The sequence below is a fragment of the Schistocerca piceifrons genome, chromosome 6 (assembly GCF_021461385.2).
Source record: "Schistocerca piceifrons isolate TAMUIC-IGC-003096 chromosome 6, iqSchPice1.1, whole genome shotgun sequence".
Lineage (NCBI taxonomy): Eukaryota > Metazoa > Arthropoda > Insecta > Orthoptera > Acrididae > Schistocerca > Schistocerca piceifrons.
The window spans coordinates 341796865-341811468 of record NC_060143.1 but is presented as its reverse complement, the minus strand read 5'-3'; the positions used below and the strand labels follow the sequence as shown (position 1 = coordinate 341811468).

Here is a 14604-nt window from a genome sequence, read left to right as displayed (position 1 = left end):
TGTAGTTGCAGAAACTGCAAGAATCTCATGTACATTTGGAACATACTTAAAAAGAAACTGACATCAGATCATTGACAAAGATTCTCTTACACAAACTCAGCAATCTCTGAGACATGACTGCAAACAAATTTGAAAGTAAATATGTAGCTTAAAAATTAGTATTTGGCTATGATGAAAGGCAGATAAGAAATAAGAAAAGTTAAATCAAAAGTGTAGTTAATGAAAGAAATATAACTTTGAGCTCCATAACATGAAGGGGGAAAAGACTGTTATGCCCAGGAGAGTCATAAATATGAAAGATTATTTTGATTTGTTGATGATATGTAGCTGTTCAATATTGATACCTTATCACAGCTAACCATAAAATAATCCTAAATTTTACAGGAGGGGACAGCTCTTTGTATCACAAATGAATGATAGTATATATTATGCGACTTGATACTGAGGAGTAGGACCCTCAGTAGCTACTTACCCCTTTTGTTCGGCATCTTTTAATTTAACTGTATCCTGTTGTTATAATAAAGTGGCAATTCAAGCACCCTTTCCACATCATGTATGATTTGTAATTGTAAATCATGATCTGAAGATGACTGGTTATTTGCCAACCTCAAAAAAGAGAATTTTAAAACTTTTCAGTATGGAAAATTAGCGTAAATAAGAATAAGAGCAATGATTAATGAACATAAATTAGTGGGCTTTTATAAATTAGTTTACAATTAGTTAAAAATCATATAACAATTCATTTTTCTCATACTGCATCCATGGAAGGAACCAGCCAGGCAGCACTTACCAAATAATGATATATTAACAACACCCTTCTTGAGATACATAAGACACTAATGGTTCCACATTCATTAATATATTGTAAATGAAAACTATATTTTTTATAGTATACAGGTTTTATATTTGGTTTTATTTTTACTATAGATCATTACACTTAATTTATAATAACATGCAAACATTTCATAAATTTTCTATTGATTTTCAGGCAATTGTCGCTGGAATCTTTGTGGCCACACAGCTCCTGTGACATTCCTGCGACTTGATCCCCTTGGTGGGTCATTCTTATCAGCTGACAGTAGTTGTCGTGATCGTTCCTTGCGTCTCTGGAGTCTTAGTAAAGGTCAGTATACACATGTATTTCTCTCTCTCTCTCTCTCTCTCTCTCTCTCTCTCTCTCTCTGTGTGTGTGTGTGTGTGTGTGTGTGTGTGTGTGTGTGTGTGAGACAGAGAGAGAGAGAAGAGAGAGAGAGAGAGAGAGAGAGAGAGAGAGAGAGAGAGAGAGAGAGAGAGAGAGAGATAGTAGGAAAAGAAGAAGTAAAAATTGTAGATGAACATGTATTGGGAGAGAGGCTCACAGTGTTCACAGTGGAGTACGTATGATAGAGACCTGACCAATGATCCCTCCATCTGATTTTGTCAAGAGTCTTCATGTATTCCAAGTGGTTAAATGCTGGAGAATTACGAAAGTACCATGGTGTGCTCCTCTGTAAATGTACTGGGTTGACAAGATGCACTCTTTCTAGTGAATTGCATATGATACAGACATGGCCAATGATTATTGCATCTGATTCTACCAAGAATCTTCATGAATTTCAGGTGTTTTAATGTTGGAGCAATATGGAAGTTTTATGGTATGTTCCTCTGTAAATGTACTGGAATGACAAAAGCCATATTCACCCATTTTAAATCCTTTTATCTATTGTTCTGTCTTCAAATAATTATTTTTCATTGACTGTTTCTTCCCTTTCCAAGATGTTTATAATCTTGAGCCATGTTAAGACAACTATTTCATCTGTAGGAATGTATGTCAATGTAGTTATGGTTGGTGTATGATCCATGCTGAAGTTTCCTTCAAAGGATTTTTCAAAAGAAAACCTTATTTACGAGGCCTTCATACTGCCGAAAATGCTTGATCTTCCCTTTGTTCAGCAAGAAACATTAGTCATTCAAAGATGTCAGGTGAATCATTCAGATTTGAATTTTTGTCAAAAGAATTGCTCGAAAGACATTCCGTGTCCTTAGGATTGTGTTGTTGTTTACTTCTGTGATAACCATACTCTTTGAAGCCCCAATGTCCTCCATGCCAGTCATTCTGACAGACCTCCAGACTTGTCAGCTAATGTGAAGAATGATGGTCCATTATAATTGTGAATGATGTGACAAATAAGTATGGTCAGAGCTTACTGATTGCCAAAATAATTGCAAGACTTCTTTATTAGCTGCTGAGTAATTTTTATTTGACTTGGAAAGTTCTCTGAAAATACATGCAGTCACTTTCTGTGTCTTCCTAGATGTGCACCAGAACTGCACCTATTCCATAACAGCAGTAATCTGTGCAACTCTGATTCAGCATTATCATTATGCAGTACCTGATATAGAAAAGATTTCAACAACACATTAACAACAGAGAAAGAGCAATATTGTTCCTCATTCCATGAAACTATGAGGTCTCCTTGCAGCAGCCCTTGTAGAATTACCTTCCGCATGCTGAAATACATTATGAAGTACTTGCAGGACAAGTATATTCTGAGAAAACGTCTTGTACCATAAATCTGCTGAGGAATTGGAAAATCTCTCCTGGGTCTTATATTTTACTACATAAGGGCAAATTCAGTCAATATGAACTAGTCATGCAAAGATTTTTTATGATGAAGAAGTGTTTCACAAATTCAGGTAAAGACTTGAAATTGAGTAGTTAAGTAGGTTAGATTCTCTTCAAAAAGTGACTTACTAATGATAGTTGCAAAAAAACATATGGTATTCATTTCTGGAACTGAAGCAAATTGTCTACCATATATATAAAGGGAGCTGGAAAGCTACAAAACCAAAAGCCATTACTTTAAGCTTGTACCCAAAGAAAGTGATGAAATGGTTGTCAGTGGACCTGCATCTGGGAGGAGTGTGTTTCAGGTCTTAGATTTCCTGTAGTTTCCTTAAATCGCATAAGGTAAATGCTGGACTACTCCTTTTGGAAAGGGCATAGCATAGAATAAAATGCAAATAATTGTACCTATTAGGATGCTCATACTACATTTTGAAGACACTATTTTGTCATTGAGGGAACAGGGAGCAACCTGCAAAAGATAGTGGCTTGTCTTGGAACGAAATATGTCTGTTGTACGGGCTCCAAGATAATACTGGGATCATTCCAGTGACTGACAGAGAAGACTGAGAACAACAGCATTGTTCACAGAAATTCAACAAATGATTGTCCCCACAACAGATGGAGACACCGTGGAGTTGAATTGACTCAAAGGCTTGCACCAGAGACATTGGAATTTCTGTGACAACCTAGACTGTTACTTCCTATACTTGCACCATAGAGTTTGAAGTGCAGAGTACTCCTTAAATGAGTCTGGAGGGCGCATCAAATTGGATGCTGCTATTCAAATATTTGACTGTGTGTGAGTTGCACATTAGGGTTTTTTAGTGATTGAACAGCCCACAGTTGTACCACTTGTTCATAGTGTCCAATGATGCAATATTTTGACACTCAGACATGTTGCCATTTTCAGGTTTGCTGACGAAGTGAGCTCCTGAGGCAGACTCATGTCTCATCCCCCTGCAAGCCGCTCACTCTGTGGTCCATGCCCAGCCGTGCTTTGGTGGTCACAGAGATGTTACCATCAGTGTTTGTGATAGTGTTGTGGTAGATGCTCTGTCTGCCCTGGTTGCCAGATCTTTTTGTTTGCTGAATTAAACTCAGTACTGGGTCCCAAGCCTTACTAAGATTATAGCCACACTCCCAGTTGATAAGATCATCCTGGTGTGAATTTCTATGGCCTCTCTAACCAGTATTTGGAACTCTGTACCAAGACCCTGGTATGTTTGTACTCCATCATGTGATTCTCAGACAAACTGTGATCTGCACCTGATGCCTTGTCGCCATACGTCATTCGAGTGTGCCTCTGGTGTTCCCACCAGCATGATCTTCAGTGATGTGCATTGTCTGTCCAATATATGTCTTTCCACATTGAAGTGGAATGTGCTATATGTTGGCCTTCTGCAAACTGAGATCATCTTTGATGCTTTCCAATAATGCTGCTGTTCTATTGGGTGGCAGAAGGTAGTTTTTGCTTAGTGCTTCTTCATTATGCCAGTGTATGGTGTAAAGACAGTGGCTGCCTCTTCCTCTGTGACTTCTTCCATCTCCACAGGTTATGCTGTTATGGTTGGGCAGAGAGCATGTCTGATCCACCATTCTGGGCACCTGTTTTCTCAGAATACAGTTCTGAGGTGTTCCAGCTGCTGGGGAGATTTTCTGTGTCCGAGATGGTATGCAGTCCGTGTACTAGGGTTTTTAGTACTCCATTCCTCTGTGTAGGATGGTGGCAGCCATCTGCATGCAAATACAGGTCAGTGTGCGTTTTCTTCCAATACACACCGTGGCCCAGGGTGCCATCAGCTCTTCTCTAGACCATGGTGTCCAGGAAAAGTAATCTCCCTTCTGCTTCAGTCTCCACACTGAATTTGATGTTGGGATTATGGAGCTCAAATGTGTAAGGAAGTCAAGGAGTTTTCCTCTTCCATGGGGGCTGGTAACGAATGTGTCATCCATATAAAGAAAAAAACATGTGAGCTTCCATTTGGGCCAACAAATATGTAAGTGCCCTAATGTTGTTGATAGTAGTGCCCAACGACACCCAGTCCATAAAGTCTTGTCAGCACAGATGCTTGAGGTAACAGTTTCCTGGTGACTCCCTCTGTTAAAACTGCATCCTTTAGAAGTGACCTAGACATGTTCACCATCCTCTACGTGTCAAGAGTCAGTATCAAAACTAGATATTAATTAATTGGGTAATTATACCGACCACTACATTCGACTACAAATGCAGCCAAAACCTTTAGAAGAATACCACAGCTCACTATGACATATTTTTCTAAATCATACTGTCAACATTGGTGGAGACTTTAATCATCCAACAACCAACTGAGAAATTTGTAGTTTTGTATGTGCATGTGGTGGACTCAAGACAGTACTACTTGCTGTATCTGTTAATTACTTCAAGCAGTTTATTCAGAAGGCCACTCATCATGGAAATTGGTTAGATCTAATGACAGCAATAAGTCTCACCTTTTTAGGATGTCCACATTTAACCTGATGTCAGTGTAGCAATAATGATTACCAGAGTACAAACGGTAACTAAAATAAGTCAGAAAATCAACATATTCAATAAATATGATAAAAACACAGTAGTATCATATCTCATGGACAACCTGGAAACATTTGTCTCTGGGCAGAAGCGTGTAGATGTTTGTTATAATTGTCAAACGATGTATAGAGCTATAGATAGATACTAAATGAAACAGATGTGACTGTCAAAAGAGTGTTGCATGGTACGTTCTCCAACTACCACTGCATAATCATATTGAAAGACCTCTCAGAAATCCAAGGAAATTCTGATCATATACAAAGGCTGTTTGTAGGACCAAAGTCAGTGTTCAGACATCTAGGGTGACGCAAGGACTAAAACTGACGATAGCAAAGCAAAAGGGAGATTCAAGAATACTGTCCCAATTTAACCTCAGATCACTGTTAAGACAAGTAATATTGGTGTTAGTGTCTGTAGCATTGAAAAACAGCTAAAATTTCTGAAATTGAACATACCCCAGTGGTTGATGGAATCCCTTTCAGATGTTATATAGAGTTTGTGGTTGAATTAGAACAGAACTCTTGTGTCACCCATCCTAGAATATTGCTCAAGTATGTAGGACCCATACCACATAGGAGTAACAGAGGACATAGAACACATATATAAAAGGGCAATACCAATTGTGACAGGTCTGTTAGACTCACAGCAGAGCATCACAGAAATTTAAAAAAAATCAGTACTGGCAGATGCTGGAGGATAGACTCTAAGTATTACATGAAAGCATACTTACAAATTCTCAACATCCATTAAAAGGGGAATCCAAAAATATATTACAGCACTCTACAAATTGTTCCCATAGAGATTGTGAAGACAATATTAGACTAATTACAGCATGCACTGTGGGATTCAAGCAGTCATTCTCCCTGTGCTTCAAACATAAATGCAATGGTAAGAAATCCCAAAATCTACTACTATGGAAAGTATCATATGCTGTGGTCTTCACGGTGGTTTTGCAGATAGTGGATGTAGGCATCTGCTGTGCTATGTCTTTGCAACATATATATTTACTTCCACAGTTTGTGAGTTCCTATGAAATTCATGAAAGAAACCTCCTGTATTAACCATAGGGTCCAGGCACATTAATGTGAACACCACAGATGTTTGACATCAATGTGCAATAGCCACTCACAGATGGCAGTTAGGATCATTAGCAGTGGAGGGAATATAAAGTGTGTCGAGGATTAGATTAGATCAGATTTACTTTCATTCCAATTGATCCGTAGTAAGGAGGTCCTCCAGGATGTAGAACATGTCAGAAAAATAACAATACATGACAAATATTTACAACTAAAACAAATAAGCTAATTTATCATTCCACAGGTTCCAAGTGGAATGATTGTCATTTTTTAATGAACACTATATGAAAAGTCATTTTACAAATACCAATGCACTGAATCTAAAATAAAAAGTTTTTTATTTATTTATAGGGTAATAAATGTGTAATACAACTACTATAATACTTATTTACAATGAACACATTAGTGCACTGAAATGGTACAGAAGTTAGATTGTACTTACACACACACACACACACACACACACACACACACACACACACACACACACACATATTTACAATGAACACATTACTGCACTGAAATTGTGCAGAAGTTACATTGTACTTATATATATGGAGTTGGCTACCAATAAATCCTTTAATCTTCTCTTAAACTGAATTTCATTGGTTGTTAAGCTTTTAATGGCTGTTGGCAAGTTATTGAAAACGTGTGTTCCTGAATAATGCACACCTTTTTGTACAAGACTAAGTGACTTTAAATCCTTGTGAAGATTATTCTTATTTCTAGTACTGATTCCATGAATTGAGCTGTTGGTTTGAAAAAGTAATATATTTTTAATGACAAATTTCATTAAGGAATAAATATATTTGGAAGCAGTAGTTAGTATCCATAGTTCCTTAAACAGGCTTCTGCAGGATGTTCTTACTGCACGTTTTTGTGCCCGGAAAACTTTAGCTTGACTTGATGAATTACCCCAAAAAATAATCCCATATGACATTATGGAATGAAACTAAGCATAGTATGACAGCTTTTTCATTTTTATATCCCCTATGTCTGACACAATTCGCATTGCAAATAGAGATTTTTTAAGATGCTTCAGCAGTTCTGTGGTGTGCTCCTCCCAGTTGAATTTATTATCGAGCTATAACCCCAAGAATTTAACACTGTCTACTTCTTCTATCTGCTTGACATCGTATGTTAGGCATATACTTGTGGGACACCCCTTACAAGTTCTGAACTGCATGTGGTGTGCTTTTTCAAAGTTTAGTGACAAAGAATTGGCTAGGAACCAGTGATTAATGTCCACAAATATTTTATTAGCTGATCTTTCTAAGACTACACTTGATTTGCTATTTATTGCAATGTTTGTATCATCAGAAAACAAAGTGAACTTGGCATTTGGTAATGTTACTGATGAGAGGTCATTGATATACATAAGAAAAAGTAAGGGCCCCAAAATGGAACCTTGTGGGACCCCACATATAATTAGTTCACTGTTGGATGATGCCTGATAGCTTGATACATGTCTCTTTCCTAATAACACCCCTTATTTCCTGCGAGATATAAGATTTGAACCATTTTGCAGCATTTCAGGAAATATTCCACTAATAAATGACTAGTTACACACATAGCTTAATATGTTACTTAGCTCAGAATCACATTCTTTTACTAACTTTGTTGATATTTCATCATACCCAGTAGATGTTTTTGATTTTAAAAATTTTATGATGGACATTATTTCTGCTGGGGTAGTGAGGGTCAAATTCATAATATGGAAGTTACTTGAAATGTCTGGTCTGAGGTATTCCATAACAGCATCTACAGAATCTGACAACCCTATCTTGTCAGTAACAGTTATAAAATGTTTGTTAAAAAGTTCTGCAACACTATACACATCTGTCACCAATGTATCATTTACTCTTAATGCTATTTGTTCCTTTTCATGCCTGGTTCTACCAGTCTCCTCCTTCACTATATCTCATATTCTCTTTATTTTGTTATCTGATATGACTATCTTTTCCTTGTAATATATTTGCTTTGATGTCCGTATTACAGTCTTTAGAGGAGGGGTGGAAAACAATGCAGTCCTTGCCATAAAGCAGAAACAGAGAGATTTATCTGACATCCAAAAGGGTATGATCGTTGGCTTTGAGGCCAAGGGTGAAAGTATTTTAGAAATGGCTAAGTTTTTTAAACTGTTCACATGCTGACATGGTTAAAGTATACTGTCCATTGCAAAACAGCACTATCCAAAACTGGCACCAAGACAACTGTACTGCACCACGGGACACAGATGACAGGGGTGAGCAATGACCGCAGAGATTTGTAGGGGCAAATAGATGTGCAGCTGTTGAGCAACTGACCACTCAGATGAAAGAAGGGGATGCCAAAACAGTGTGTCCTCAATGACTGCTCAGCAAACATGGCTGCATGTAGGCCTCAGCAGCAGGCAGCTTGTTCATTCACTCATATTGACTGCTATTCACTGGCAACAAAGGATGGACTTTGCACACCAGTTCTACAACTGTACATTCACTGAGTGGCAGCAGGTGGCCTTTTCAGATGAATCACATTTTATGCTTCATCAGACAGATGAGCTAAGTAACATATTAAGCTATCTGTGTAACCAGTCGTTTATCAGTGGAATATTTCCTGAATGGTTGAAATATGCTGAAGTTAAGCCACTGTTTAAGAAGAGGAGATAAAGAAATAGCATCAAATTTCTGTCCAATTTCACTGTTGCCAGCATTTTCAAAACTTTTAGAAAAAGTAATGTACAGTTGGCTTTATAACCATCTTATCTCAAATAACATACTGTCAAAGTCACAGTTTGGATTTCTAAAGGGTTCTGATATTGAGAAGGCTATCTACACTTACAGTGAAAATGTACTTAATTCATTAGACAAAAAATTGCAGCTAACTGGTAAAATTTGTGATCTGTCAAAGGCATTTGACTGTGTAAATCACAATATCCTTTTAAGTAAATTAGAATATTATAGTGTAACAGGAAATGCTGCAAAATGGTTCAAATCTCTGGCAGGAAACAAGGGGTGTTATTAGGAAAGAGACATGTATCAAGCTATCAGGCATCATCCAACTGTGAACTAATTACATGTGGAGTTCCACAAGGTTCCATTTTGGTGCACTTACTTTTTCTTGTGTGTATCAGTGACCTTTCATCAGTAACATTACTAGATGCCAAGTTCGTTTTGTTTGCCGATGATACAAACATTGCAATAAATAGCAAATCAAGTGTAGTCTTAGAAAGATCAGCTAATAAAATATTTGTGGGCACTAATCACTGGTTCCTAGCCAATTATTTGTCACCAAACTTTGAAAAAACACAGTACATGCAGTTCAGAACTTGTAAGGGGTGTCCCAAGAATATATGTCTGACATACGATGACAAGAAGATAGAAGAAGTGGACAGTGTTAAATTCTTAGGATTACAGCTTGATAATAAATTCAACTGGGAGGAGCACACCACAGAACTGCTGAAGCATCTTAACAAATCTCTTTTTGCAATGGGAATTCTGTCAGACATAGGGGATATAAAAATGAAAAAGCTGTCATACGATGCTTAGTTTCATTCCATAATGTCATATGGGATTATTTTTTGGGGTAATTCATCAAGCCAAGCTAAAGTTTTCTGGGCAAAAAAACGTGCAGTAAGAGTTATATGTGGTGTGAACTCAAGAACCTCCTGCAGAAGCCCGTTTAGGGAACTAGGCATACTAATTACTGCTTCCCAATGTATTTATTCCTTAATGAAATTTGTCATTAAAAATATATTACTTTTTCAAACCAACAGCTCAATTCATGGAATCAATACTATAAATAAGAATAATCTTGACAAGGATTTAAAGTCACTTAGTCTTGTACAAAAAAGTGTGCATTGTTCAGGAACAGACATTTTCAATAACTTGCCAGTAGCCATAAAAAGCTTAACAACCAATGAAATTCAGTTTCAGAGAAGCCTAAAGGATTTATTGGTGGCCAACTCCTTCTACTCCATTGATGAATTTCTCAGTAAAACCAACTGATTTGTGTATATATATAACAGAGGGTAACATTCCACATGGGAAAAATATATCTAAAAACAAAGGTGATGTAACTTACCAAACAAAAGCGTTGGTATGTTGATGGGAGACACTAACAAACACAAACACACACACAAAATTCAAGCTTTCGCAGCCCATGGTTGCTTCATCAGGAAAGAGGGAAGGAGAGGGAAAGACAAAAGGATGTGGGTTTTAAGGGAGAGGGTAAGGAGTCATTCCAATCCCGGGAGCAGAAAGACTTACATTGTGGGGAAAAAGGGACTAAACACACACAGAAAACACAAATGGCAGGAACTCCTCTTCAGCACGCCACCAGGAACCTAAAATAAAACCGTCGGAGATGGCATTGCACATAAAGGCGCATGCTGAGAAAACCCCTCTTTATCCAACAACTGAAGCAGAAACTAAAGAAGACCTACAAGAACTTGATAAAACTCTGAATAACGATACATTGCTTTCATCCCCATTTAGCAAAGAGGAAATCAAGGGTGTGATAAAGACCTTAAAAATACGCAAAACGGTGGGATTAGATGGTATATTCCCAGAATTTATAAAACACCTCGGACCTAATGGCAAAGCATGGCTAAGAAACTTTTACACCAACATTTTAAACACTGGAATAGTCCCATCACAATTTAAAATAGCCCATATGCTAGCAATCCTTAAACCTGGAAAGCCACCAGAAGATCCAACTAGCTACCGCCCCATTGCCCTCTTGAGTGTATGCTTTAACTTGTTGGAATGCCTAATACTTAACAGAATTCAGGACATCGTGGATGGAGTAACCCCTCCATATCAGGCAGGTTTCAGAAACAAGCGCAGCTGTTGCAAACAAGTTTTAGCTCAACATCACATATAGAAAGTGGATTCCAGAACAGAATGAAGTCAAGTGTAGCTTTTGTTGATCTGTTGTCGGCATACGACACTGTGTGGCTCCAGTGTCTTATGCTTAAGTTCAAGAGAAACATACCTAGTTTAAAACTGGCAACCTTAATGAACAACATGCTGATGAACAGGTCTTTCATAGTGAGCATTGGCCACAACACCAGCAGATCATATAAAATAAAACATGGCATTCTTCAAGGATCTGTGTTGGCTCAAACCCTATTTAATTTGTATATTAGCGACTTGGCAAATACAGTCAGCAGGAAATTTTACTGCACTGGTGATTTGGTACTAGTTGTACAAACTAAAACACTTGGGGAAGGAGCGAACGTACTCACAGAAGATCTGGAGTCCTTGAATTCCTATTATAAAAAATGGCGACTCTGCCCTAATCCAACCAAGACTGAGGCATGTGCATTCCACTTGAACAATAAAATGGCCCACCAGGAACTGAATGCGAACTTCTGTGAACAAAGAGTCAAACACAACTCCAACCCCAAATACCTTGTCATAACACTAGACCGCTCCCTGACTTACAAAAAACATCTAGGAAACGTAAGCTAAAGAGTTGCAACAACATCCTGAGAAAATTGGCTGGCTTGACTTGGGGGGCTCAAGCATCCACCTTACGTACTGCTGCAATAGCCCTGGTATATCCTGTTGCCGAATATTGCTCTGCTGTCTGGAATTTGAGCACTCATGCTAAGAAAATCGACGTCCAGTTGAACGAGTGTATGAGGCTAATAACGGGTACTATTAAATCCACCCCAGTCCCTTGGCTGCATACTCTAAGCAATATCCCACCTCCACAATTGAGAAGGCAAGAAGCAGCAGCAAGAGAGTGGTCAAAAATTCATGACTCAGATTACCCACAGAATCTACCAATCCATGATGTTTTGAACAAAATACCATCAACCCGCTTGAAGTCACGGAAGCCTATATGGGTTAATTCACAAGAACATCAACCTGACATCAAGGAGCAATGGCGGCACTTTTGGAATGATTCTGGAATTAATAACCAAGGTATCCAAGATCCTACTCTGGAATTACCGGGCTTTGACCTAAAGAGATGTACCTGGGCTAAATTAAACCCTATCAGAACATGCCATGCAAGATGCGTTGCATATAAGTACAAGTGAGGTCTATGCCACTCACCAGCCTGTGACTGTGGAGCACCAGAACAGAACGTCCGCCATATTATTGAGGAATGCCCCTTAAGAAGATGCACCAGACCTGTCTCTGAGGTTATATATGTGAAACCTTCTGCTTTGTATTGGCTGTGCAATCTAGATATTGAGCTTTAAATATATGAATGAGTTTCTAGTCAGGCTTGCCAAGCTTTTAACGTGTAGTTATTTTGTCTTGAGTGTTTGTACTTTATCCTTTTGTGCTATTGTTTGTTATTTATACATGTACTATTTACACATTGTTTTGTTTTATACATTTTGTTTACATATTGTTGTACTTATATAAAATATTGTCGCTGTGTTGCCATATGCAAAATAAAAAATAATAAAATAAATAAATAAGTACAGATGTACCTTGTTCACATTGTTACAAACAAATGTGGGATATAACATGTTCTTCAGGTGAGCTGCTGGCAGTCTACACCCCGGAGAAACCAGTGACGTCCTGTGAAGTGACAAGTGGGGGTTGTACTGTAGTGCTGGCGCTACGTGGCTGCTCCCACATACTTACACTACAGCTGCATGGGCCTGGTATCCAGTCACCAACAGATGGCGTGGTGACTTGTTACGGTGATCCAGGACTGGAAGGAAAGGTTTTTAATGTGGAGGATGAAGAGAGGTGATGCTCTGTGAACACAGTGAAAGGCAAAGACAGTGGTCTTATAGGCAGCTGCAGTGCCGAAAAACAGTGTGGACAGTGAACTGTTAAGACAGAGATCTGCAATCATGTTGATAATACGCTAATCATGGTGAGACAGTTACAGTGCACAGCATGGAGTGCATGACACAGAGTTGTTATCCTTATTCTGAATCGTGAAGTTTTTTTTTTTTGTTTTTTTTTTTTTTTTTCCTGATGTTGTCACTTGTCTTGTGAAGCAGATATTATTTGGGATTACATTCTTGTGAGACCACCTGGACTGTTTTAACTCATTGCTTGATGCAACTGAACCTTTTGTGTTTGTGTGTGTGTGTGTGTGTGTGTGTGTGTGTGTGTGTGTGTGTGTGCATGCATGCATGCACACATACAGAGAGAATTTTATACATCTTCATTAACAATGGAGTCATATTATTTGACGGGCACAAACATTTCAGGAATATGATATATGTAAATGTTCAGCTCTTGGTGACAAATATTTCCATAATTTGATATCTGTAACATAACTAGTTCTTCCTGTAATAGAAATGTATTTAAACTTCATTTTCCTCTTTTGACATTCTTTGCTGAAATTTCTTCATCACAGAATTGAAAATTTTCCTCTTGACCTTCTTAATTGGATCTAGTTCATCACAGAACTCAACTCCATTTCTCATTAGCTTCTTCTCACATTTTTGGAAAAGCCCAGCAGAATGAATCTTACAGAGTTAACTAAGATTGGTGAATCAGTTTGTTGTTGAATCAGATGCTGACCAAGAAATAGCCAAAATTCCTGGAGGCTGACAGAGGTTATTGTGGTGATACCATGATACTAGCACACATAATTTATTTGTACCTATACTTTTCTATTATTTTTTCATATTTTTGACTGCTTACTCTGAATTTATCTAAACTGTTAAACGTTTGGAATAATTTAAGGAATGCTACTGAGAATACTGGTTATATTTGAGCTCACAGGAACAATGCTATTAACTGAATGGTTAACATGAACAAAGCAGAAATCCATAAATAGCAATTTTATTGAATGTTGTAATATAAGTACAATATTTTATTTTTGAAAATTGATGAAAAATACTGATATTGGTTCCACAGACACCAAATGGAAAATCATTTATGACATGTTACAAAGGGGGAGTTTAACAGACTGGTTTTAAAGATTATTTAATTCATTCAGTGTTTCAAATTACAAATGACATTGGAAAAGAAATGAGTATGATCTTATTAATATTATTGTTATTAATAATAAGTTAACACATTACAGTTGTGTTTGTGTGTTGGTTCTTATAAAAGCAACTCAATTGCCTCATTTTATTTATTGTTCTTGGAAACTTTCTGTTACACGTAAACAGTGTGAGTGAATGTTATCTACAAGGGTCATTCAATAAGTAATGCATCACCTTTGTCTGTGACCTCATGTCACCTTAATGTGAGAGCCTGTATATGACCATGCTATCACTTTACTTCTCTATGCCTTAGCCAAGTGTTTGCTGCGTCAGTAACTTTCCCATCATTGCTGTAATGCTTCCTGTGGAATCCATCCTACAAAGGGCCAAAGAGGTGGAGTTCAGAAGGTGTGAGATCTGGGTTGTAGGGTGGATGAGGAAGAAGAGTCCACATAGTTTTCTGATCTCCTCTTGGCTA

At 37.8% G+C, this 14604-nt stretch overlaps 1 protein-coding gene across 2 annotated transcripts in view; it reads left to right on the top strand.

The window, feature by feature from the left end:
• Positions 1–14145, top strand: part of LOC124802887 (NACHT domain- and WD repeat-containing protein 1) — a 598844-nt gene extending 584699 nt beyond the window's left edge. For both annotated transcript variants that reach the window (XM_047263936.1, XM_047263935.1), the window contains exons 25-26: positions 989–1123; positions 12711–14145. In XM_047263936.1, coding sequence (XP_047119892.1) covers positions 989–1123; positions 12711–12931 — 356 coding nt within the window. In that variant the 3' untranslated portion in view covers positions 12932–14145. The remainder of the gene's footprint in view (positions 1–988; positions 1124–12710) is intronic.
• The last annotated feature ends 459 nt before the right edge of the window (positions 14146–14604 follow it).